The 26,932-nt window shown below is 47.5% G+C and overlaps 1 protein-coding gene across 1 annotated transcript in view; it reads left to right on the top strand.

The window, feature by feature from the left end:
* Positions 1-26,186, top strand: part of SKIC2 (SKI2 subunit of superkiller complex) — a 50,152-nt gene extending 23,966 nt beyond the window's left edge. The window contains exons 15-29 of the mRNA XM_081934272.1: positions 1,007-1,106; positions 1,372-1,584; positions 2,865-2,975; positions 5,535-5,646; positions 7,473-7,591; positions 9,931-10,068; positions 11,209-11,346; positions 11,970-12,074; positions 13,360-13,522; positions 16,697-16,823; positions 18,374-18,584; positions 19,838-19,948; positions 20,939-21,157; positions 22,270-22,410; positions 25,840-26,186. Of these exons, the coding sequence (XP_081790398.1) occupies positions 1,007-1,106; positions 1,372-1,584; positions 2,865-2,975; positions 5,535-5,646; positions 7,473-7,591; positions 9,931-10,068; positions 11,209-11,346; positions 11,970-12,074; positions 13,360-13,522; positions 16,697-16,823; positions 18,374-18,584; positions 19,838-19,948; positions 20,939-21,157; positions 22,270-22,410; positions 25,840-26,040 (2,209 nt within the window). The 3' untranslated portion in view covers positions 26,041-26,186. The remainder of the gene's footprint in view (positions 1-1,006; positions 1,107-1,371; positions 1,585-2,864; positions 2,976-5,534; positions 5,647-7,472; positions 7,592-9,930; positions 10,069-11,208; positions 11,347-11,969; positions 12,075-13,359; positions 13,523-16,696; positions 16,824-18,373; positions 18,585-19,837; positions 19,949-20,938; positions 21,158-22,269; positions 22,411-25,839) is intronic.
* Positions 26,187-26,932: the final 746 nt, after the last annotated feature.

Below are 26,932 nucleotides of genomic sequence, written 5' to 3'. Positions count from 1 at the left end.
TAACTTCTCTTTATATATAATATAATACATGGAGTAAATATACAATACCAGTAGCAGAGGAGATAACAGTTTTCAGTTTCAATTCAGAGAGCAGACGAGATTAGTTCTCTGGCACAGACTCAGAGCTACAGAGATAAGCCACGCCCATGCTCCAAGCCCTTTGGCATGGCTCTCAGTCCCATTGGCTGACCCAGTTGCCATGCCTATACGTGGGCTGAACTTGTTCCCATGTCTCGGCCAGTTCATGAATATTCTGACAACCTCTGGCCTGGTCATCGACCCAGATAGGATCCTTTTTATATCTGGTTGAATCGGCAGTCAGGAATTCAAGGTTGTCGGGCCAGGATGGGGTGGTTTTTTTTGCAGCATGGGAAAAAATATGTCATTTAGGTGTTCTGTATTATAATATAATAACCTCCCTGTCAGGCCTGTAGTTATGTTCTTTTTAGGATCTTTGGCCTGCCACACTTTCTTATAATTTTCTATGCTGTTTCATTAGTGTAGTAGTTGGGAGGGGGGAATAGAAAGGAGTAGGATTGTGGAATGTATTGTTGACATTCTTTTATAGAAGCCAAGGTCATCTTTTGTCTCCGCATCTCGACACCTGACCGGAAGCAGAGGGGTGTAGATGCCAGCGTGGAAGATGAGGATTGGAACATGTGATGGATTTGTGGGTGTGGGGATAAATTATGAACTTTCAACTGGGTGGAATTCCAGGATGCAAATCAGAGTTGGAATTCCATAGAGGTGCTAACTTGCCTGTAGAATAAATTGGACTTTTAAGGATGTTTTGCCTTGGACAATGATTTATTTCTGCATGGTATTTAGAACCCTAACACTCCCTTTAATGCAAGGGTGTCAAACTGGCAGTCCGCGGGCAGATGCATCACGCACAGGCCATGCCTACCCCAGCTGCCGGAAGGGGGGAAAACATGTGATGACAACGGGACGCGGCAAGTTTGACACCCGTGTTTTCATGTGTTGTCTTCCTCTGTTATCCTTTCAGGTATTATGATGCTGTAGATGCCAAAAAGGACCGAAGCAGCAAACACTCCCAGACCTTTGGGGCCAAACAGCCAATGCATGCAGGAGCCGGGCCTGGCCAAGTAAGCTGAATTAAATTAGATACTAGTAGGGGGTTGTGTCAGTGGACAAAATATGAGCAAATGGTTTAATCTTTCCCTTTCCTGGCACTCAAAAAGAGTCTGTTCAAATGACGTCCTGCGAGATGTATCCAGATTTTTGGATGTCTCCCCATGGCTTCCTTGGTTGGTTGAGGAAGGGAGCATTGCATTGAAAGAGAAGAAGGTTGGGGTGGCGGGGGGGGGGGGAAGGATCTAGTCCTAGAGCAAACATCTGGGATTTCCACAGGACAAGAACATCTGGCTCTCCCTCATTGACATGCTGCGCAAGAAGGACCAACTGCCGGTGGTAGCCTTCACATTCTCTCGCAACCGCTGCGACGAAAATGCCTCCATGCTGACCACCATCGACCTGACCACCACGACGGAGAAAAGCGAGATCCACGTCTTCTTCCAGAAGTGCATCTCCCGACTGAAGGGCACCGATCGGCAGCTGCCTCAGGTGAGAGAAAAAGAAAAGGCTACTGGGGTCGGGGGGGGGGGGGTTGTCACTTTGGTAGCATAGCCAGAATGGGATCCGAGCCTCAGGACCTCGGTGGTTGCCAAGAGGAAGAGCAACGGAAGTCAAGGGGCCGTAACGGTGGAGGATCACACTGGAAGCGCTTAATGAATCAGTAGCAGATCCCACCTTCACCCTCTGCCTGTCCCGTGTCCTCCCTCGCCATCTTTATACCATCTTTTTAGCATAATCTTAATCACATCTTTGCTACTACAGTAGATGTATATATGTGTGTATCAGTGACGTGCGGTGAGGTTTATGGCTGGTGAGGCTGGTGACGTCATCAGGAAGGCTGGGAATGGGACCACGTGTGCAGGAGGCTGAGGCAGCCTCAGCCTCCTGCACACGTGGTCCCATTCCCCGCCTTCCTGAGTCAACATGAAGGGGACCACAGAGCGCGAGCCGCGGGACCGTGGAGCGCACTGCACGGTCCCCTTCATGTTGACTCAGGAAGGCAGGGAATCGGACCACGTGTGCCTTTTCCCTTTTCCCTTTTTTTTTTCATGATGAGAGCGGTGAGGCTCTGCCTCCCCTGACCGCACGTCCCTGGTGTGTATACACAGCTTTATTGCTTCTAGCCTTGTAAGCTGCCCAGAATCGCCTTGCAGTCGAGATGGGTTGCAAACAAGTTTGGATAGGCGGATAGAATAGGGTGGGTGAGATGGCATGGCATAGCATAGCAAAGGGAGATATATTAAATGGATGGATCTATGGATCGAAGGATAAGATTGGGTAGATAAGATGAAAAGGAGGGAGGGAGGGTACAGCACTACAGGCTACTTCAGCTGACTGCTAGCTGCAGTTCGGCAGTTCAGATCTCACAGGTTTCGAGGTTGACTCAGCCTTCTGTCTTTCCGAGGTGGGTAAAATGAGGACCCAGACGGTTGGGGGCAATATGCTGACTCTGTAAACCGCTTAGAGAGGATTATAAAGCACTGTGAAGCTGTATATAAGTCTAAGTGCTATTGCTAAAGAAGGAAGGGTGGGTAGGTGGGTGGAGGAAGGGAGGGAGGGATAGGATAGGATAGGATAGGAAAGATGGATGGATGGATGGATGGATAGATGGAGAGAGAGAGAGAGGATGTTGATGATGATGAGGGAAATGTATAAAATCCTCTCTAGCACCAGTCCCGGATTTCAGTATAAAATTAAGTTGAATTGCGTTGGACGACATTGTTACTAAAAAAAACTCACTTGTGGGATTTCCTCCCCCCCCCCCTCAGGTTCTTCACATGGTCGACCTTTTGAAACGTGGGATTGGGGTGCACCACAGTGGCATTCTGCCCATCCTCAAGGAGGTAGTGGAGATGCTTTTCAGCAAAGGCCTTGTCAAGGTAGGTGTAAGAGTTCAGCAGGCTGAGCCCCCCCACCCTTCCCCGTCGGGGGGGGGCGGGGGAATCAAATTCATCATCCGTTTGCAGGCTCTGCGCCCCACTAAGACTTAAATCCAGCTCCTCCTTGAAGTCTCTTGACTCCGATATGGCACCAATTTGCCTCGACCATTAATAGATCAGATTCTTGTGTAGAAGTAGTCCTCAACTTACGGCTATGATGGAGCCCAACGTTTCTATTGCTAAGCGAGGTAGTTGTTCGGTGAATTTTGCTCCATTTTGTGACCTTTCTTGCCACAGTTGTTAAGGGAATCGCCGCAGTGGTTAAGTTAGTAAGACGGCTGTTAAGTGAATCTGGCTTCCCTATCGACTTTGCTTGTCAGAAGAGCGCCAATAGGGGAACACATGACCCCACGACACTGCAATCGTCATAAATATGAGTCAATTGCCCAGGGTCTGAATTTTGATCGCATACCCATGGGGGCTGCTGCAGTGGTAGTAACTGTGAAAAATGGTCATATGTACACTCTCTTCCGTGCTGTTGAAGCTTCAAACTGACACAAAATGAACTGCTGTAACTCGAGGACTATCTCCATGGAATAAACTTAATACTTTTGAACCCCATCCTGGCTCCTGAGAGGAGAATGTCCCATGGACCAAACCTCTTCAAACTTGTGCCTCCAGGTGGTTGGAGCATTCCCAGGTTCCCTCCTCTGGTCTGGAATGGGATAACTCGAAACAGCCAACTTGCCACAAAACAAGTTTCCGCAGCCAATTCACTACGGGAAAACTCGCTGCAGGACAATTTGACCATTTTATTGAACCATTTAAAATACATTTTAAAATATGTGTAAATGGTTGTCATTCTCATTTCCTTCTGCCCCTCCTTTGGCAGCCTTTCTTGAATGATTCTGTTTCACGCTTTCTTTTGATATGATGTCATTTTTGTCCTGCAGCCAGTTGGCCATGGTGATGTCAGCGTTCCAAATACCATGCATGAAATCAATCAGAGACCAAGGCAGAATCATCCTTAAAGTTCCAATTTAATCATACAGGCATGTTGGCACTGTGCTATGGAATTCCAACTCTGATCTTCTTCCTGGGATTCCACCCAGTTGAAAGTTCATGATCTTATCCCCATAAACCCCATAAATCCATCACATGTTCCAATCCTCATCTTCCATGCTGGCATCTACACCCCACTGCTTCCGGTCAGGTGTCGAGGTGCGGAGACAAAAGATGACCTTGGGCTTCTAGAAAAGAATGACAACAATACATTCCACAATCCTACTCCTTTCTATTCCCCCCCTCCCAACTACTACACTAATGAAACAGCATAGGAAATTATAAGAAAGTGTGGCAGGCCAAAGATCCTAAAAAGAACATAACTACAGGCCTGACAGGTGAATTGCCCCATGAAGAGCTGGCCATGGGGAATTGGCCACAGTGAACTGGCTGTGACAAGTTGTCCTAGAACCCCCTGTGCATGCCTGCACGCATGCCCCCCTTGCCCATTTTTGGCTACCAGTTGGTTCAGAAGGCCTTCCAGGCCCAAAATGGGGCACAGGGGTGGCGGTGCATGTGCGCAACCCCCCTCCCAAATGCAATGCGAGCAGCCCCACACCTGTGCATGCACATTCACATCCCCCGCATGCAGCTGCCCCTGAACATGCGCGCCAGAGACCCAAAGACCAGCTGGCTGACGGGAGATGCGCACGCCTCCACGGTGGAGCTGGGCTAGGGCGACGTCTGGCATGCCCACAGAGAGGGCTCTGTGTGCCACCTGTGGCAGGTGTGCCATAGGTTCACCATCGCAGTCCTAGACCCTCCCTAGTGTTGTGACCCGCAAGCAGCCAGCAGAGCTGGCAGTACATACAGACAGTAAGGAGGTTGGGGAGGAACATGGGCCAGTCCTGGAGTCTGGGGAAGGCTCTGATGAGGGCTCTGCGTCTGAGGCAGAGATGGGGCCAGGGCCGTCTGACAGTTATCAGCTGCCTTCAGAGTCGGACATCAATGAGGCAGAGGAACAGCTGGAGCCTGTTCCCAGTGTGCGCATGCGCAAAGTTTCCAGACGAAGGGAACAGCTAAGGAGCAAGGGTCAACTTGGGACTAAGGCCACAGGTGGACGGTGAATGGCCTCTCCCATAGGGAACAAAAGAGGAGCGAAAGGGGAGTGGAGTTTTCATGAGACAATTAGTTCATTCCTGCACTCTTGCCAAGTATTGCAACATCTGAAAGATATCGGCCTGGCCACTCTCCAAGCCTGATAAAGGTCAGTAATTGTGAACCATCTTGAAACACTGTGGGAGAGGAAAGACTTTGCTGGAGAGGAATTCCCTGTCAATCAATAAAAGGCGGTTTATCGGGACGGGGACTCAGCTTCGTGCTGCTGGGGAAGCCAAGGTCAGAACACCCAGTCATTGGGCTGGAGGACTATGGGACATGAAATGTAATTCTCTCTTAAACATCAGTGGGAGGAAAGCTGCTCCAAGCCATTCTGGCTTATTGCCGAGAAAAGCAGGTGGCCTCTCCCCATCTTTCTCCTTCCTTTCCGGATTCTAGATCCTCTTCGCCACGGAGACTTTCGCCATGGGGGTGAACATGCCAGCAAGGACCGTGGTTTTCAATTCCGTTCGTAAACACGACGGTGCTAATTTCCGGGACTTGGTACCAGGTAGGAGCGGAGAGGAGCATACATCCTGGTGCGGGTGGATGGAGGCAGGGCTGGGGGGGGGGTTTTAATAATAATAATAATAATAATAATAATAATAATAATAATAATAATAATAATAATAATAAATATTTATTTCTTAGCCGCACCCTCTCCCGAAGGACTCGGGGCGGCGTACAATAAAACATAGGAAATAAATATATAGACAAACATACATATAACAAAAACGTATACCAAGACATATACATATATAAATATACAAGAAGGAGGTGAGCTGATGAATAAAAACAATTAAAAACACAATGTTTAAAAACCCCTAAATAATTTAATACAATTAAAATACCCCAAATAAAAAACCCATCAGGAGCGATATAGTTGGATTAAAATTGAGCCAGGCCAGCTACTTGAAATAGGTGGGTCTTGAGTAAGTAGAATGGCCAGATGTTCCACAGACAAAACATCTGCCTGTTTCTTCTCTTGCACATCATCTCCCACTTCCTACCCCCGGCTTTTCCCCTTTGCGAGCTCTTTATCTTGTCACTGTTCCTGATGGCTGGCACGAAGGCTTTAAAGATGGCACGTTCCACAGAGCTACCTTAGAACTATTGGGGTCTTTGGGCAAAAAGCCAATTAAGCTCATAAATTGTTTCAACTATCCTCAAAACGACTCTATAGAGCACTGCACACGAAGACAACTAGACACGAAAACAGGTTTTTCCCCCGAACACCATCACTCTGCTAAACAAACAATTTCCTCACCACTGTCAGACTATTCACTAAGGCTGCATTGCTATTACTATTAGTCTTCACATCGTTCCTATCACCCATCTCCTCCCACTCATGACTGCAGGACTGTAACGTTGCTGCTTGTATCCTTACGATTTATATTGATTGTTTCCTGATTGCCTATTTGTACCCTATGACTATCATTAAGTGTGGTATCTTATGATTCTTGACAAATGTATCTTGTCTTTTATGTATACTGAGAGCCTACGCACCAAAAGACAAATTCCTTGTGTCTCCAATCACACTTGGCCAATAAAGAATTCTATTCTATTCTATCTCAACTATTTATGATATTTTGGGGGCACTTTGAGGCTGGGAACATAGATATAGTGACCACAGCATGATTTCTTCTCCAAAAGAAAGCAAAAGGGGACTAGCATTGTTTTTCAACCTTGCCCACTTTAAGATGCCTGGACTTCAACTCCCAGAATTCCCTAACCAGAATGCCAAAATTCTGGGAGTTAAAGTTTGAGCATCTTAAAAATGGCCAAGGACGAGAAACACTGGGCTAAAAGGCTAAAATTCTAGCAAAGTACAGGTAATCTTCGACTTACGACCACAATTGAGGCCATAATTTTTCTTGCTAAGCGAAACATTTGTTAAATGAATTTAGCCCCATTTTACGACCTTTCTTGCCGCAGTCATTAAGAGAACCGCTGCAGTTGTTAAGTTAGTGTCACGGTCGTTAAGTGAATCCGGCTTCCCTCAGAAGGTCACCAAAAGGGGATCGCATGACCCTGGGACATTGCATCCGTCATAAAGATGAGTCAGTTGCCAAGCATCTGACTTTCGATCACGTGACCATGGTGGTATATTGCAGCGGTCGTAAGTCCGTAAAGCGGTCACAACTCACTTTTTTCAGTGCCGTTGTAACTTTGAACGGTCACTAAATGAGCCGTTGTGAGTTGAGGACTACCTATATACAGAGATGATGTTTCATCTGTCAGCCTTGCCGAGGCAAGAATGAAACTTGTGTTGGTTTTTCCCTTCTGGATAGTGTGGTTAATGCCACATATATCTGTCTTTCCTCCGTGTTCTAATAGCGGAATACATCCAGATGGCAGGCCGGGCTGGGCGTCGAGGTCTCGACACCACTGGGATGGTGATCATTCTGTGCAAAAACCAAGTGCCCGAAATGTCAGACCTTCACCGCATGATGTTGGTGAGTGATTGGTGTGCGTTTGTCTCACTTAAATTGCAACAGGATGCAACTGCAGTTGCTTAAGCTGTAAATGGATCCGTCTTAACAGAATAACAGAGTTGGAAGGGACCTTGCAGGTCATCTAGTCCAACCCCCCCTCTCACCCAAGCAGCCATTTCTGACAGATGACTGTCCAGTATCTTCTTGAAAGCTTCCAGTGCTGAAGTTCCTACAACTTCCCGAGGCAACTTCTGTTCCATTGGTTGATTGTTCTCACTGTCAGAAAATTTCTCCTTGTTTCTAGGTTGAATCTCTCCTTGGTCAGTTTCCATCCATTATTCCTTGTCAGGCCTTCGGGTGCTTTGGAAAATAGCCTGACCCCTTCCTCTCTGTGGCAGCCCCTCAAATATTGGAACACTCACTCCAGAAGATAGGCTTAAGATACAGAAGGATCTTGACAAACTTGAACATTGGGCACTGTCTAATAAAATGAAATTCAATGGTGAAAAGAGTAAGGTTCTACATTTAGGCAACAAAAACGAAATGCACAGGTACAGTATAGATGATACCTTGCTCAGTAGTAGTAACTGTGAAAGGGATCTTGGAGTCCTAGTGGACAACCATTTAAATATGAGCCAGCAGTGTGCAGCAGCTGCCAAAAAAGCCAACACAGTCCTAGGCTGCATCAACAGAGGGATAGAATCAAGAACCCGTGAAGTGTTAATACCACTTTATAATGCCTTGGTAAGGCCACACTTGGAATACTGCATTCAGTTTTGGTCGCCACGATGTAAAAAAGATGTGGAGACTCTAGAAAGAGTGCAGAGAAGAGCAACAAAGATGATTAGGGGACTGGAGACTAAAACTTATGAAGAACGGTTGCAGGAACTGGGTATGTCTAGCTTAAGAGAAAGAAGGACTAGGGGAGACATGATAGCAGTGTTCCAATATCTCAGGGGTTGCCACAAAGAAGAGGGAGTCAAACTATTCCCCAAGGCACCTGAGGGTAGAACAAGAAGCAATGGGTGGAAACTAATCAAGGAGAGAAGCAACTTAGAACTGAGGAGACATTTCCTGACAGTTAGAACAATGAATCAGTGGAACAGCTTGCCTCCCGAAGTTGTGAATGCCCCAACACTGGAAGTCTTTAAGAAGATGTTGGATAGCCATTTGTCTGAAATGGTATAGGGTTTCCTGCCTAGGCAGGGGGTTGTACTAGAAGACCTCCAAGGTCCCTTCCAACTCTACTATTGTATTATTGTATTGTATTGCTCTCATATCTCCCCTGGTCCTTCTCTTCGCTAGACTAGCCATGCCCAGTTCCTGCAACCGTTCATCGTATGTTTTGACCTCCAGTCCCCTAATCATCCTGGTTGCTCTTCTCTGCACTGTTTCTAGAGTCCCAACATCTTTTTTTTTATAGTGTGACCAAAACTGTATACAGTATTCTAGGTGTGGTCTTACTAAGGCTTTATAGAGTGGTATTAGTACCTCACGTGATCTTGACTAAATCCCTCTGTTAATGCAATTTAGGATTGCATTGGCTTTTTTGGCTGCTGCCAGACACTGCTGGCTCATATTTAGCTGGTTGTGCACTAAGAATCCAAGATCCCTCTCACAGTCACTGCTATTAAACATGGTTTCTCCCAATTTATATGTGTACTTTTGGTTTTCTTGCACAAGTGTAAGACTTTACTTTTTCTCTACATTGAATTTCATTTTGTTTATTTGGGTTGAAATTATAGCCAGTGATAAAATATCCTCCTTCTGGCTGAGGATAAAAGTGTCAGGTTTCCGAAGGATGCCCTAGTTAATTCATGAGCCTCGAGCCAAGTTTCAAAAGAAATCCAGTCATTTATTAGGAGCAACATTTTGGCAATACCCAAGCTCTACCCTCACGTAATTTATGCCCCCCTATGACCCTATTTCCCCCCCCTTCCCTGGGTGTGTCATAAATCACATTTTCTAATGGTTCCCGGGCTGCAGAATCCACACCCCCACCTGCTTGCTCTGGTAATCAGGGATACAATCTAGAGAAAGGCATGTGTGGAATGTACTTTAGGTCGAGGCAGCCGAGCAGCTCTGTCAGTTCTCCCTCCTGCTTATGGCAACTTGAAAGCAGGCCTGGAATGCTTTGATGAGTTGACCAAAAGTTTATTGGAACCTCATTAAGGACAAAGAACAGCCACGCCCTTCTGGGTTCAAACATCTGATGTTTGCTACTTCAGTTTGGACATTCCAGGTAATCCTTGACTTGCAACCATAATTGGACCCTGCACCACAGTCGTAAGTTGTGGTGGTTGTCAAACAGATCGCCATGTGACTGCTGCCAATTGTACCATCTTTCTGTTTCCTTTTAGGGCAAACCTACTCGGTTGCAGTCCCAGTTCCGCCTGACGTACACCATGATCCTAAACCTGTTGAGGGTGGAGGCACTCCGCGTGGAAGACATGATGAGGAGAAGCTTCTCTGAGTTTCACACCCGGAAAGACAGCAAGGTGTGATGGATTGGGGGGCGGGCAGGGGGGGAAATTGAAATAGCTCCTGGAAAGATGCTTGAGAGGAATCCAGAGAAGCACCCTAAACTTTTCTGAGACCCAACAGTTTGAGGCGGAGGGAGGATAATGGAAAAGAAGTGCGTGTTGGAAGGAATCTCTCATTTTTAAGACAGAAGGTCATCTGGAAGAAAATGGAGGATGAGTAAGGAAGATAATACAGGGAGCAGAGAAGGAAAAACTGTACAAATCTGTTGAATGGAACGGAACAGAACAGAATAGAATAGTATAGTTAGAATTCAGTAGAATTCTAGTAGAATAATTAGAATAGAATTCAGAATAGAATAAAATAGAATAGAATAACTTTATTGTCACTTTCAATGTACATGAATCGGCATACATTAAAATGAAATTACATTGCATACAGCTCTCAAAGGGTCTCCACCTCTAATATGAACATAAGCATGACTAAATAAATACATACAAAATTGTGCATGTACCTACATCTATTATATTACACGGAGAAAAGAGATGGAAGTCCATCTTTAAAGTCAAGAACAGGGGTCTGTAAACTTGGCAACTTTTAAGATTTGTGGACTTCAACTCCCAGAATTTCTCCCTGCTGGCTGGGGAATTCTGGGAGTTGAAGTTCACACATCTTAAAAGGTTGCCACGTTTGGACACGGACACACTCACACACACACACACACACGGTCAAAAGATGAAGCCTAAACTGCTGTAGACGATTGAATCCCTCCAGCTAGCAGCGGTTTCCCAAAGATGTAGTAAAGACGTGTTCTCATTTGGTATCAAGGACCGAATTCTGAACTTGCTGTGCGGATATGATGTTGCTCTTCCAGATCACCTTGAAGACCGCCAAATATTTCCTTCTATGGTGGCTGCGATCACCTGGTATACGAAGTGCATTAAACCATTGGACTGGGGGGCATGTAGCATGCTGAATCCACGTTTCGGCTGTGTTCACACAACTCTCGGAGCCAAACACCACCACCCCCTCCCCCCGATATAACCTAGCATGTTTTGTGAACCCGGCGTCCTTGTGTTAAATAGTTGGGTGGAAAGGAAAAGGCAAGGAGTCCGGCGCTGCGTGGCTTTGCTCCATCTTCTGCGTTTCCTCGCCAGGTCTATGAACACAGAATCGCCCAGCTGAGCAGTATGTTAGCCAAGATGGAAATGCCAGACAGCTCAAGGCAGCTTGGTGACTTACAGGCGTATTATTCTGTCGTCCGAGAACTGCGAGAGATACGGGAGCGCGTTCAGGTACTGACTGGGAGACGCTTCATTACCTAAAAACGTTAAAACAATGAAGCAATAACTACTGTATGCACTCTATTTACAATACAATACAATAGTAGAGTTGGAAGGGACCTTGGAGGTCTTCTAGTCCAACCCCCTGCCTAGGCAGGAAACCTTATACAGTTTCAGACAGATGGCTATCCAACATCTTCTTAAAGACTTCTAGTGTTGGGGCATTCACAACTTCTGGAGGCAAGTTGTTCCACTGATTAATTGTTCTAACTGTCAGGAAGTTTCTCCTCAGTTCTAAGTTGCTTCTCTCCTTGATTAGTTTCCACCCATTGCTTCTTGTCCTGCCCTCAGGTGCCTTGGAGAATAGCTTGACTCCCTCTTCTTTGTGGCAACCCCTGAGATATTGGAACACTGCTATCATGTCTCCCCTAGTCCTTCTTTCTCTTAAGCTAGACAGACCCAGTTCCTGCAACCGTTCTTCATATGTTTTAGTCTCCAGTCCCCTAATCCTCTTTGTTGCTCTTCTCTGCACTCTGCAATGAAGCAAGCAAGCTCAGAGAGCACCAAGGAACCCCCCCCCCCTCGTCTCAGCCCCGAGCTACAAATATTCTCCTTTATGGGTTTCTCCCTTCCAGAGGCGCGTCATGGAATCCATGAACGGATTGAAAGCCCTTTCTGTGGGGCGAGTGATTGTGGTGAACAACCAAGAGCACAAGAACGCCCTGGGAGTCATCTTGCAGGTAGGTCCCATCGTTTCCACACCGGCCCTGCGCTTTACAAATGGAACGGGAACTGTTTAGCCCAGGGTTGGGCAGCTATAATCCTTTGGCGGCCTGCGGACTTCAACTCCCAGAATCCCTGAGCCGGGCCATGCTGGCTGAAGAATTCTGGGAGTCGAAGTCTATAAGTCGTAAAGGGGGCCATAGATACTCAACCCTTGATTTATCCCACACAAGGCTAAGGAGCCCCAAATCATTCAGCCCTCTAACCCAGTATTTCTTAACTTTTGGCGATTTTAGCATACTGTAGGTGGACTTCAAGTCCCAGTCAGAATACTGGAGAAACAGTTATCTAACCTGTCTGTCTGTGTGTGCTCTTTGTATCTGTATAGTTTTTTTTAAAAAAAAAAAACAGGCCTTATGTCATGCCTGCAGCCAGATTCCTTTTGGATCTTTGGCCTGCCACTCTTTCTATTATTCTACTATGCATTTTCTATTGTGGGAAAATGGGAGGGGGGATTGTACGGAGTTAGATGCTATGTAGCCAAAACAAAATTCCTTCTAGAAAGCCAAGGTCATCCTTTGTCTTTGCACTTCTGCACCTGACCGGAGCTGGATGGGTGGAACTGCCAGTATGGCAGTGGGAGATTGGACCATGTGATGGACGTGTGGGTGTGGGGGCAAGATCTTGAACTTTCAACTGGGTGGGGAAAACCGGGAAGCTTTCAGATTTGAGTTTCCCCAGATGTGCCAAGATGGCTCTCTTAATAGATTGGAACTTTGAGCAATACTTTGCCTCGGACTCTGATTTAATTTTGGATGCTATTTGGTACCCTGACACCTAATGGATGAACTTATTCAGTAAGATTCTCCTCTGGCCAGGCCTAATAAAAGGAGTGCTGATTTAGAAATTACTTCATTTTATGCAACATTCAGAAGACTCAGGTCACAAAAATGAGTTGAAACATTGTTGCGATTGTTATAATGTAATTCTTGGAGGTGATACAAAAGATGATTGAATATATTGATGGTTGAATGTAAAATCAAAAGCTGCCAATGTTTATTCAAATGTTGATGTTTTCTTTTCTTCTTTTTTGTAAAAGTTGTGAGATTTTGGGGGGATTTCTACCTCCCGCATGATGTAGCTGTCAAAATTTTCTGTACCTATTTACCCTTTTCCTTAAAACACTTGTAAAAACTAATAAAATTTTTTACAATAGAAATTACTTCTTTTAGCTACCCTTCGTTGTTACAATGGCGATGAAAAAAAATAACTTTGTGACCAGTCCTCTCCCTCCTCCTCCAGGTTTCTTCAGACGCAGCCAATCGGGCCTTCAGCACTTTAGTGATGTGTGAGAAGAACTCCATGGAGCGAGACTTGACTGAAGGCCAGGAATTGAATCCTCCTCCATCTGCGGAAGTTCCTCTGCCCGAGGACCTTCTCCACACCAAGCTCTTCCTTCCTGAAGGTAAAGTGATGGAGAACTCAGAACAGGAGTCGTCTGGGGGCTGGAGGTTGAGGAGGGAGGGGCGGAATTCATCGAGCAGGGAAACACGCTATGACCCTCTGTAAGCGAATGCACGAGCGCAGTTGTGCCTCTTAAATGCAGGTAGTTCTCGACATACAACAGTTTGCGTCGTGACCGTTCAAAGTTACACTGAAAAATGTGACATAACCATTTTTCTTAGTTAACAACCTTCGCAGCATCCTCATGATAGCAATAGAAATAGGATACTTAGACTTACCGCATTTTTCGGACAATAAGACGCACCATGATTTTGAAGAGGTAAATCTTAAAAAAAGTTTTTGCACTCTCCAAGCCTCCCAAACCCTCTTCACACCTCGTTTTTTGAAAAAAAAAAAAAAAAAGACATGCAGAGCTTTGGGAGGCTTGTAGAGTGCTCCTGGGGGCTGGGGGGAGGGGCAAAAACGAGCAAAAAATGACCCGCTTTTCACAAAAATGGGCCATTTTTTGCAAAAAAAGGGGGGTCAGCAGAGACTTTGGGAGGCTTGTAGAGTGCTCCTGGGGGCTGGGGGGGCAAAAATGAGCAAAAACAGTCTGTTTTTTGCTTGCGTTTGCCCTCCCCAGCCCCCAGAAGCACTTTGCAAGCCTCCCAAACCCTCTGCACCCCCATTTTTGCAAAGGGGGTGGGGTTTCAGTAGGCCAAAATTGCTATATTCAGTGTATAAGACGCACCCTGGTTTTCACCCTCTTTTTTGAGGTAAAAAGGTTCGTCTTATACTCCAAAAAATACGGTACGTACTGCTTCACAGTGCTTTTACAGCCCTCTCTAAGCGGTTTACAAAGTCAGCCTATTGACAAACCCCCCCCCTCCGCCCCCAACAATCTGGGTCCTCCTTTTACCCACCTCAGAAGGAGGGAAGGCTGAGTCAATCTTGAGCCGGTGAGATTTGAACTGCTGAACTGCAGCTAGCAGTCAGCTGAAGTAGCCTGCAGTACTGCACTCTAACCACTGTGACATCTCTGCTCTCACGTGATCAAAATTCAAATGCTAGGCAACTGGTTCACAGTTATGACCTTTTTTTCTGTGTCCCAGGATCATGAGATCCCCTTTTGAGACCTTCTGACAAGCAAAGTCAATGGGGAAACCAGATTCACTTAACAACCAGGCTACTAACCTATCAACTGCAGCGATTCACTTAACAGCTGTGGCAAGGAAAGTCATAAAATGAGGCAAAAGTCACTTAACCAATGTCTCACTGAAGAATAGAAACTTTGGGCTCAATTGAGGTTGTAACTCAAAGACTACCTGTATTCCAAACATGTGAAGAATTGGGAGGAAACAAAATTCCCCTCAAGGTTTCCGACAAGATTGTCCTCCAGGAGAGTTAGAAACTGAACAGCACTGACTTCTCATACTCCCAAGTCACAGCTGCTCAGGAAAGCTGTTTGGTGTCAGACCTGTCCCAACTTGGTACCTCATGAAAGAAACACCCTCGACTCCATTTGTAGCAAAAAGGTTACTTTTACTAAAAGCAAAGTGGTTACAATAGGCAAAGCCAGAACTAAGAGTTTGAGCATCCCAAAGGTGCTTTTTTGAAGAGGCAACTGGACTTTCTGGGGGGTTTTTTGAAGACGTTGCGCTTCTCATCTAAGAAAAGTCTTCAGCTCTGACTGGATGATGGAGAATGGAAGGATTTATACTCCTTGAAGGCAGCTGGTCATTTGCATCCTTTCAGCGAGTTGTTGAGGCCACCTGGAGGTTTACCTGTGTCCTCAGGATCACCTGAGGTGCAAATGGGTGTGGAGCCTTCTAGGAACTGCTGAAAGAATTGTGTTGTGGTCAGGAGGTAGATGATGTCATATCCCTCCCCCTCTGTTGAGAGAGGGCTGTTCAATTTTGACATAGATGGCCTCTTTGATGGACCCCCTTTCAAACCAGCGGTCCTCTCTGTCGAAAATGTGGACTTTGCTCTCTTCCAAAGAGTGTCTTTGAAATGCAGATGGACTGCTGAACCTTGTCCTGATGGGTTTGTTTTCCAGGGCGCTGCTCTGGAGAGTCCAAAGAAGGGGTTAAACACAGCCAATCTGCCCAGAACTGAATTGAAACTTTAAGCCACGCCTCTGGTGCCGACTCTCCTCAGATTTTTTCAATTCAGCTAGCCCAGTGGACGCTTTCATTCAACGTATGGAATGACAACATTGCTTCATTTATTGTTCTCTTCGTTGTCTGTTATGGAGAAGCTCCTGTAGGATCTTTTTTGAGATTTGATGTTAAGAGTTTGAGTGCAAAAATTCCCCTAGTTAACATTCCACTCCCCGGCACACCCTCCTGTTATCACCCCATTGCCCAGTCACATTCTGAAAAGATACATTTTGGTAACTGTTGTGGCCCAGCAGGAGCCATTGGAGCTGCAAACAGACTCCGACAGCGAGGGGCCCTATGAGTCGGCTCTGGAAGATGTGGCAAACCCTGGACAGGGTTCCGACTCCAAGCAGGGATCAGAGAGGCTGGTTGGCCACCAGGAGGCGCCTGAGGCATGGAGCAGCGGTGAAAGCCAAAGGGAGTGTGCTCCTGATGTCATGCCTTGGAGCAGTGGGGAGGAGAAAAGGGAGTTGGTCCTGGACGCCCGGAAACAGAGGGCTGATAGACGTAGAGAACAACCACGCAGATACAGAAGATAATTGGATCTAGGTGGTTGTAATTAGGCTCCTCTCAAGATAGTATATAAGGAGAGACTTTGTGAGGAGTCTGGTTGCAGGATTCAACTTAATTACCAACGCTGGAGAAGCTCTCGTGTCTGTTTCTTATCTTGGAAGTCTGGATTGCTGCCAAGGTCTAGTCAGTGTGTCAATTTACTGTGAATAAATCGTCTAGCAGTATTCTTGTCTTGGAGTGCTTTGGTGTGCGAAGACGGGGGGGTCAGAACAGGTAGCTATCCCCACTGTGGTTGGTGAGATGGATAGATGTTGCCTTCCATTCCCAGGACCAACGGCCTTCAGATGTCTTGGGACAGTACAACTTATTCTTTTCCTTTTTCCCCCAAGTCTTTCTTTCAGGTTTAACTCCCCCGGTTCCTTACTCTTTATAACATATGGCAGACTGACATCTGGCTGAGCTGGAAGTTGAGCGAAAGATGGCAGCTCTGACACCCAGGCTCTTTCTCCTCTCCCTCACAGGCCCCTGTGGACACACCATAAAGAAACTGGGCCCCGCGGATATTCTGGGCATCACAACGAAAACCCTCCGCGTTAATGCCGAGCGTATCCTGGAGGATTTCAGGAAACGACAAATGCCCAGGTTCAGGTGAGCCGAGAAGCGACATTTGCCGTTTTCTACTCATCACCCCTCCGACCTGGCCTGCTTCTGATGCCATCCACTGCATTGTTAAGATTAATTTAATTTAATTTAATTTATTAGATTTCTAGACCGCCCCCTCTCCCCGAAGGGACTCGGGGCGGTGTACAGGTATAAATTTAAAAAACCATACAAACAATAGTATACATAGCTAAAATTAGATTAAATAGCCCCTGTACGAATTTATAAAAATTAAAAACTTAGACCATAAAACCAATCATAAAATTTAAAAATAAAACTGAGGTGGGAAAGCTGGAATTAGGCCAGGCCAGCTAGCTGAAACAGGTGGGTTTTGAGTTTCTGACGGAAGGAGCGGAGGTCCGTAGTCATTCTAATGTCAGGGGGGTTCCCAGATTCCCAGAATGATTCATTTGAGATGGGTGGCTTTTATCAGTCAGAGAAATAAATAAACTTACCTGAGAAATGAGGTTTACATGTAAGAACTCAGAAGGACCGGCATTCCTCAGCTTCGTATTCCGGGAACCTGGTGTTCTGACCTAGGCTTCCCCAAATCACGAAGCAACCTCCTTGTCCTGACAAAAAAACCCTTTTTATTAAGTTACTGTGAATTCTGCTCACTCACATCCAGCCAAGTCTTTCAAGAGAGGATTAAGAGTCATAGGCTTTATCTGGCTTGGAGAGCTGACAGGCTGATATCTGAAAAACTTGGCAAGGAGTCTCGGAGTATCACAAACCAATTAAGTGAACTAATTGTCTCCTGCAAACTCCGCTCCCCTTTCGCTCCTCTTTTATTCCCTCTGGGAGGGGCTTTTCATCATCCACCTGTAGCAGGGCTGGGTTCCTGCCAGTTCTAACCTCCTCTATAGAAGCGGTTCCACAAATCTACAGTGTCGTTTAGAACCGGTTCCAGCTCCCTCCCCTCGCCCGTCCGCACATCATCAAGATGAAGAGCAAGGGGAGGAATTCTGGGAGTTGGGTCATTTTTGGGAGGTCTGCAGAGTGCAAAACCTTTTTTTAAAATTTGCCTCTTAAAAATCTCGGTGCGTCTTATACTCAGAAAAATATGGTACATGAAAGTCGGTGATCTCGCAGTAACTTAGACCTGGCTGAAAGATTTTAGCTAGCTTTTCTGTTTGGTGGGGGACACACTCATGAACTCGAAGTTAATGTAACTTGGAACACAAGGGAGATTTTGGAAGGATTCAAGGCACCCAGTTATTGGTGACCCTGAATTTCAAGGGTCAGGCATTAAAAACCTACTGTTATCATCTTTTAATGACCCCATAAACCCTTGCCGGCTGGACAATTGAGTGGAGCTGAGTGATTCCTGGCCAGATGCCCTTCCTGTTGCCAATGCAGAGTTATATTCACCAGATATATGCTCCTCATGCCCAGAGAGAGAGAAATATCTGCCTCTACCTAGGACTGAACTCACAACCTCCTGATTGTGAGGCGAGAGCTCCACCTCTAGGCCACTAGCACAACTCATTAAAAAACCTACTGTGGCCTCCTTATTTCTCTCTCTCGCCATCTTGCAGGAACGACCCACCTGGACCGTCAGCAGCTACAGCAATCCAGGAGCTGCTGCGTTTAGCCGAGGGCTCTCCAGAAGGCCTCCCGCTCCTGGATCCCGTGAACGACCTTCAGCTGAAGGATCTGGAAGTCGTAGAGAGCATGATCCGTGCCCGTGGTCTGGAGGAACGTTTGCCTGGGTTCCAGTGTGTGCACAGCCCCCTCTTCCACATAGAGGTCAGTTCAGAGCAGGGGTAGGCTTTCAAAATTTTAGCAAGGGGTTCTCTGCCCGGTTGCTGGCTGGGTGTGGCCATGGTGGGCGTGGCCTACTTGCCCTCCTGCACCATGGTGGGGGGGATTTTTGCCCTTCCCGGGCTCCAGGAGGGTGAAAAAGGCCTCCCCTCAGGCTCCAGAGACCCTCCGGAGGCCGAAAACTGGTCCATTTCTGGCCTTCCCGAACTTCTGGTAGGCCCATTTTTCACCCTCGCCGAGCCTCCAGGCGTGCCTTGCACTTACCTGGCATCCAAAACAAGTCGCATGGGGACTCCTCATCTCTATTTCTATTGATCTTCTATATAATCTATCTCTATCTTTATATAATCTATATCTATTTCATCTCTATCTCATCTCATCTCTATTAATCATCTATGTAATCTATATCTATCTCTTATCTCTTTATGTCTATCTGTCTGTCTGTCTGTCTATCTATCCGTCCGTCCATCCATCCATCCATCCAACTATCTTCAATCTGTAGATTAGTTGCCGTTGGCCAGTTGCAGAATTCTTGAAGGTTTTCAAGAAAAGATTGGACGACCATTTGTCTAGGATGGTATAAGGACTTCTGCCTTAGGCAACGGTTTGGATTACAAGACCTGTAAGGTTCCTTCCAGCTCTATGAATCTATGATTCAGCTGGTCTTTCTCCCTCCTATGCTAGAGGTTTGGGGGCTCAGAATAAGAGAGTTGGAAGGGACCCTGGAGGTCTTCTAGTCCAACCCCCTGCTGAAGCAAGAAACTACACTTCACAATTTCTGGAGGCAAGCTGTTCCACTGATTAATTGTTCTAACTGTCAGGAAATTTCTCCTCAGTTCTAAGTTGCTTCTCTCCTTGATTAGTTTCCACCCATTGCTTCTTGTTCTACCCTCAGGTGCCTTGGAGAATAGTTTGACTCCCTCTTCTTTGTGGCAACCCCTGAGATATCAGAACGCTGCCATCATGTCTCCCCTAGTCCTTCTTTTCATTCACAAGCATCAGCTCCATTTGGGTTGCCTTTGAATAAGGAATTGCAGACGTAGCGATGAAGCTCTTTTCCCGAAAAATTAGCAAATATTCAGACAGGCTCGCCCAGCCTCGCCTCTCCCGGTTGCGTTGAACAGCACCCTTTCCTTCACACCAGGGCCGCTGGGAATGTGGTCCTCCTTGCACAAGAGTCCTTCGGATTATCTTACCTCCCTTCTCTCACCTTTCTGATCTCCTCCCTCCCTCTCTAGTTTGTACGCTTCCGAGAGCGCCAACGGGTGCTGGACGAACTAGAGCAGCTGCGCTTCCTGCTGTCGGACCAGTCCCTTCTCTTACTGCCCGAGTACCACCAGCGCGTCGAAGTAAGTGACTCTCTGCACATGCAAACCGATGGCCGGGGAGTGAAGAAATTAAGAAACGGAGTTCTTGTGTCTTGTGCAGAGCTGGGCCAAGGGCCAACCAAGAGAAATCTTTTCAATCTTTTACAGCAATAGCACTTAGACCAGCGGTTCTCAATCTGTGGGTCGGGACCCCTTTGGGGGTCGAACGACCCTTCCACAGGGGTCACCTAAGACCATTGGAAAACACATCGTTTTGATGGTCTTAGGAACCGAGACACCAATTTGATGGTTGGGGGTCACCACAACATGAGGAACTGTATTAAAGGGCCGCCGCGGCATTGGGAAGGTTGAGAACCACTGACTTAGACTTACGTTTACCCCAAAATAAGACAGGGTCTTATTTTCTTTTGACCCCCGAAATAAGCACTTGGCCTTATTTTCAGGGAGGCCTTATTATTTTTTGAGGTGCAGGAGGCGGCGAGCGTGGTCACCTCACGGCTGCTGCTGTGTTGCAATATTTTTGGGTAGGGCTTATTTTAGCATATAAGCCCGATTGGGCTTATCATCCAGGGAGGTCTTATTTTTGGCAAAACAGGGTATGTATCACTCCGCAGGGCTTTCACAGCCCTCTCTAAGCGGTTTTACAGAGTCACCTTATTTCCCCCAACGATCTGGGTCCTCATTTTATCCACCTCGGAAGGACGGAAGGCTGAGTCAACCTTGAGCCTGGTGAGATTCGATCTGCCAAACTGCTGGCAGCCGGTGAACAGCAGAAGTAGCCTGCAGTACCCCACTCTAACCACTGCGCCACCGTGGCTCAGCATCTTTATAGAGCGCCACGACGCAGTAAATCAGTCTAAAGTGCTACTGCTATTGCTACAGCCTATCCCCCCATGGTGAATTCTTGTCAATTCCATGGAATCATCAAAGGGAGAGTGCTCTCTTTTGTTCCCCAAGCCAGAGGTGGAGCTGGTTGGGCTTTTTTTCAGCCTCCACTTCTGGTCCCTTCAGGTCTTGCGTTCCCTGGGCTACATCAACGAAGGAGGAGCCGTGGAGCTCAAGGGGAGCGTTGCCCGTCAGATCAGCAACCATGAGCTGCTCCTGACGCAGCTGCTCCTGGACAACGCCCTGACCGACCTGCGGCCCGAGGAGATCGTGGCCTTGCTGAGCTGCACGGTGTGCCAGGTCCGCACCCAGGTGGAGCCCCAACTGCCCTCTGTCCTTCAGAAGGTGAGTGGGGAGCGGAACACAAGGGAGGACCTGAGTTGCCATTTAGGCTTCTTCCTCTCCTCCAGATCTTTGTCTGCCACCGACATCTCAGAGTTGTTGGCCTCTTGGTGAGATCCAGATAGGCTACTACTATGACGACTGGCTTAACGTCAACCGTCCCATTGGCTTATGCAGCAAAAGAAACTCCTGGCACGTCATTTTACCCAAGAATATAACTTGATAGATGAGTGGTGCAGTGGCCTAGAGGTGGAGCTCTCGCCTGACCATCAGGAGGCTGTGAGTTTGATCCTAGGTAGCAGCGGGTATATATATCTCTCTCTCTCTGGGCACAACAAGTAAAATATCAGCTGCGAACTCTGCATTGACAACAGGAAGGGCATCTGGCCAGTAAATACTCAGCTCCATTCAGTTGCCAGGTTCCTCCCCGATGTAAGAGATTGCAAGGTCATTAAAATAAATAATAATAATAATAATAATAATAATAATAATAATAATAATAATAATAATGACAACAACAACCTGACTGATAGATGCATATAGACACAAGAGAAGGATAACAACAACCTGACTGATAGATGCATATAGACACAGTAGAAGGATAACAACAACTTGACTGATAGATGCATCAGTCAAGTTGTTATCCTTCTCCTGTGTCTATATGCATCTATCAGTCAGGTTGTTGTTATCCTTCTCTTGTGTCTATATGCAGGATAACAACAACTTGACTGATAGATGCATATAGACACAGGAGAAGCATAGCCAGTTCTGAAGTTTTCGTGCAAAAAATTGAAGTTAAAAATCTCCCTTTGCCCCCACCCTGTGGGTCACCCACTGTCCATTCTCTACCAATCCAGTGCAATCTCTTTGTTTTGGGAGACAGTCCGCTCAGCTCAGAAGGCTCTCATCATTCGACCTTGAGGTGTCGAGAATCCCCCAGGCCACAGGCGGCAAACATGAATTCCTCAGTTCCCTCCCAGCCACCCATATCTTCCAATCATATACAATCCCTCTTCCCTGTTGTCTGGCTTTGAGCAAAAACGCCCAGTGAGTCATCCATGACAGTCAGTGTCTCCTGGACGGATCCCCACCTTCTCTCCCTCTTCCTCCTTCAGGGCATACAGCACATCCGCTCGGTAGCCGAACAGATCGCCCTGCTGCAACGCAAGTGCGGCCTGCAAGAATCGATCGAGGATTTTGTGGAGCAGTACAAATTCGGGCTGGTGGAAGTGGTTTACGAATGGGCCCGTGGCATGGTAAGGGCTGAGGCTCCCCACCCATTCCCTTCCCAGTCTGAGTTCTCTCATCCCACGGGGAGCATCTTTCCCTCTCTTTACTCTGAAGATGGACAAAGCTTCCCTGTTTGTGGAGTGAGTAGAGCGTGATAGTTTCTTCCCTACGGAAGAAACCATTTGGAGCTTTAGGGCAGTGAGACAATGTAGAACAAGGAGAGAAGTTAAAGAGCCCCCAGGACCAAGGGATGGTTGCCTTTGGACCACCCAGTGGATAATTGAGTAACTGTCCTGCAGACCAGAAAGTGCTGGTTGGTGGGTTGTCCCAAACAATGAGAGAAGTTAAAGAGCCCCCAGGACCAAGGGATGGTTGCCTTTGGACCACCCAGTGGATAATTGAGTAACTGTCCTGCAGGCCAGAAAGTGCTGGTTGGTGGGTCGTCCCAAAAGTACTTTTTCAAAAGACAACTGGACTGTCTGTAGAGATTCTCAGTCATCCAGGTCATGGTTGTCCCAAAGGTGCTTTTTTTTTCAGGAGGCAACGGGACTTTCTGGTTTTTTTTTCTCCTTTTGAAGACGTTTCGCTTCTCATCCAAGAAGCTTCTTCAGCTCTGACAGGATTTATATTCCTTGCAGACAGCTGGTCATTCGCATCTTTTTAGAGGCTCCTTGAAGCACTTGGAGGTTTATCTGTGTCCTCGGGGTCACCTGAGCAGTGCTCCTGGTTCCTGTAGCCTGCAATTTTTCTGGAAATCCACTCCTACTCACACACCATTCAAAGGGTGTTCATCCCAAATTGTATAGCCCATGATGGCGAACCTTGCATGCCAAAAGCGAAGGGAGCGCAGGGAGGGTCATACGTGGCGTGCCACACCCATAATGCTATGCGCACGACCATAGCGCGTATGCGCGCATGACCAGAGCTCCCCCCCCCATTTATTGCATGCTTTTTTCGCCCTCCCCAGGCTCCAGAAGCTTTATAGGAGCCTGTAGAGAGCGAAAAACAGCCTCCCCTGCCCATCCGGAGGCCCACTGGTGGCTTCAGGAGCTTCCCTGAAGCCTCTGGAGCACGGAAAACCAGCCCTACGGGCAAACTGGAAGTTCGGGAACGGACTTCCGACTTGCTCATAGGGCCGGTTTTAGCCCTCCGGAGCATTCAGGGGCCTTCAGGAGGCTTCCCTGAAGGCTTCAGAGGGCAAAAAACGACTCTACGAGCAACCCGGAAGTGAGTTCCGGTTTGTCCGTAGGGCCATTTTTCGTCCTCCGGAGCCTTCAAGGAAGCCTCCTGAAGGCCCCTGAATGCTCCGGAGGGCTAAAACGGGCCCTACGAGCAAACCAGAAGTGAGTTCCAGGTTGCTCATAGGGCTGGTTTTTCATGCTCCCGAGGTTTCAGGGAAGCCTCCGCGTGCCCTGACAAATGGTTCCGCGTGCCACCTGTGGCACGTTTGCCACAGGTTCGCCATCACGGGTATATCCGAAGGTCCGTAGAGATTCTCAGTCATCCAGAAATCCTTTATTGCAAGGAATATAAATCCTTCCATTCCCCACTGTCCTGTCAGAGCTGAAGAAGCTTTTTGGATGAGAAGCGCAACGTGTTCAAAGAGAAAATAAGAAAGTCCAGTTGCCTCCTGAAAAGGCACCTTTGGGACATTTGGACTGTGTTTTTTCTCGAAGACCTTTTGCTTCTCATCCAAGAAGCTTCTTCAGTTCAGACGTTCGGAGACAAAACGTCTCCAAAGAAAAAGCAGAAAGTCCCCATTGCCTCTTTGGGATGACCTTGACCTGGAGGACTGAGAATCTCCATAGACATTGGTTACATGATTTACATTCGGATGCGTGGCCACTGACTCACACTTATGACGGTTGCAGGGATCACCGGGGGTCACGTGATCCCCGTATACAGTCTTCTGACAATCCAAATCAAGGGGGAAACCAGATTCCCTTAAAAGCCATGTGACTAATTTAATAACTGCAGTGATTCACTTAACCAACGCGGCAAGAGAAGTCGTAAAATGGGAGAAAATTCACTTAACAAATTTCTCACTTAGCAACGTAAACTTTGGGCTCAATTACGGTCGTGAGTGGAGGGCTACCTGTCATGCCAAGGCAGAAGTGAAATTCACGCGCCAATTCCCTAAGCGAAAACTACTTTTCCCCGCCGTGGTGGCACGGCGATTAGAATGCGGCACAGGAAGCTAATTCTGCCGACGGACAGGAGTTCGATCCTGACTGGCTCAAGATTGACTCAGCCTTCCACACTTCTGAGGTCGGTAAAATAAGGACCCAGATTGTTGGGGACTTAGAGACGACTGTAAAGTAGGGTGAAGAGGTGAATACGTCTAAGTGCTATACATCCTATTCCTCCCCCCCCCCCCCAATCGTCCTATCAATCTCCAAGACGTTTTTGAAACAGCCACTTTGGTTTTAGCCTGGCTCAAAGCTGCATTCTTCTCATAGTAAGGTCGTCTTGAACGCCATCTCAAAGAGCCCCCTTCACTTTTGTAGCTTTCACTCCCCCCCCCAGCACTCCCCCTTCCTCTCAACACCACCCACCCATCCCCCAGTTTCATGCCAGTCCAGTACTGAACAGCTGGCATGAGGTAGCAGTTCTGACAAATAGGGATCACTTATGTCCTGTGCCCCCCCCTCCCCGTGCACGCACATTCACGTCCCCCGCAGGCAGCTGCCCCTGAACATGCGCGCCAGAGACCCAAAGACCAGCTGGCTGACGGGAGATGCGCACGCCTCCACGCTGGGGTTGGGCTAGGGCGACATCTGGCGTGCCCACAGAGAGGGCTCTGTGTGCCACCTGTGGCAGGTGTGCCATAGGTTCACCATCGCAGTCCTAGACCCTCCCTAGTGTTGTGACCCGCAAGCAGCAAGCAGAGCTGGCAGTACATATAGTGAGGAGGTTGGGGAGGAACATGGGCCAGTCCTGGAGTCCGGGGAAGGCTCTGATGAGGGCTCTGTGTCGGAGGCAGAGAGGGGGCCAGAGCCTTCTGACAGTTATCAGCTGCTTTCAGAGTCAGACATCAGTGGGGCAGACGAACAGCTGGATCCTGTTCCCAGTGTGTGCATGTGTAGAGTTGCCAGACAAAGGGAACAGCTAAAGAACAGGGGGCGACTTGGGAGTAAGGCCATATGATGAATGGCCCCTCCTAGAGGAAATAAAAGCGAAAGGGGAGTGGAGTTTGCAGGAGACAATTAGTTCGCTTAATTGGTTTGTGACTCTGAGACTCCTTGCCAAGTTTTGTAGATATCAGCTTGTCGGCTCTCCAAGCCAGATAAGGTCTGTGACTGTAAATCCTCCCTTGAAAGATTTTGTTGGATGTGAATGAGCAGAATTCACAGTCAACTAATAAAAGGGGTTTTTTGTTGGGACAAGGAGTTTGCTTCATGCTCTTGGGAAGCCTCGGTCACAACAACATTTTCCTTTTTCCACTCCGCCCTCAGCCCTTTGCCGAGATCGCCCACCTGACCGACGTGCAGGAAGGCATTATCGTCCGTTGCATTCAGCGCCTAGATGAAACCTGTCGCGAGATGCGCAATGCTGCCCGGGTGACAGGAGAGCCGACCCTGCACGCGAAGATGGAAGCCGCCTCCAACATGATCAAGAGAGACATTGTCTTTGCTGCTAGCCTCTACACCCAGTGAGGGGGACATGCTGGCTGGACCGTGGATCCCTTTGGCCATCCTGGGAAGTTCTCACTCCCTTATTCTGACCTCTAAGAGGTTTTGCAATGCATCTGCAGAGATAAACAATAAAAAATATCCTTGTCCCAGCCAAGGAAAGTTGGTCACCTATCTTCGTGTAGTAAAGCCGGGGGTCCACAACCTTTGGGACACAGCCCACTAGTGGGCCCTGATGGTGTTTGCAACTGGGACATGGAAATGGCTGGCGAGCGCACATCCTTCCGTGAGCAAGGATTGAGTGCATGCTCGCGCACTCCATTTGCGTGAACAGCAGACTGCCTATGTAAGTGTTGCCACGCGCCACGCATTCCTACCAGCCACTTGCACAAACAACCGCATCCCCTCCCACTGGTCTGCAAAGCCCGAAACGTTAGGGAACTCTTTAGTAAAGGATATGGCCCTACTATTAGGGGACTGGAGGCTAAAATATATGAAGAACGGTTGCAGGAACTGGGTATGTCTAGTTTGGTGAAAAGAAGGACTAGGGGAGACATGATAGCAGTCTTCCAATATCTCAGGGGTTGCCACAAAGAAGAGGGAGTCAAACTATTCTCCAAAGCACCTGGGGGTAGAACAAGCAGCAATGGGTGGAAACTAATCAAGGAGAGAAGCAACTTAGAACTGAGGAGAAATTTCCTGACAGAACAATTAATCAGTGGAACAGAAAATGCCTCCAGAAGTTGTGAATGCCCCAACAGTGAAAGTCTTTAAGAAGAAGTTGGATAGGCATCTGTCTGGAACGGTATAGGGTTTCCTGCCTAGGCAGGGGGTTGGACTAGAAGACCTCCAGGGTCCCTTCCGACTCTTATTCTATTCTATTTTATTTCACAGGCAACACAACTAAGCATCAACT

Source organism: Natrix helvetica, assembly GCF_964273705.1.
Source record: "Natrix helvetica genome assembly, chromosome: 1".
In the NCBI taxonomy this organism is placed as follows: domain Eukaryota; kingdom Metazoa; phylum Chordata; class Lepidosauria; order Squamata; family Natricidae; genus Natrix; species Natrix helvetica.
The sequence above is the reverse complement of the archived record's forward strand: the minus strand, read 5'-3'. Positions and strand labels throughout refer to the sequence as shown.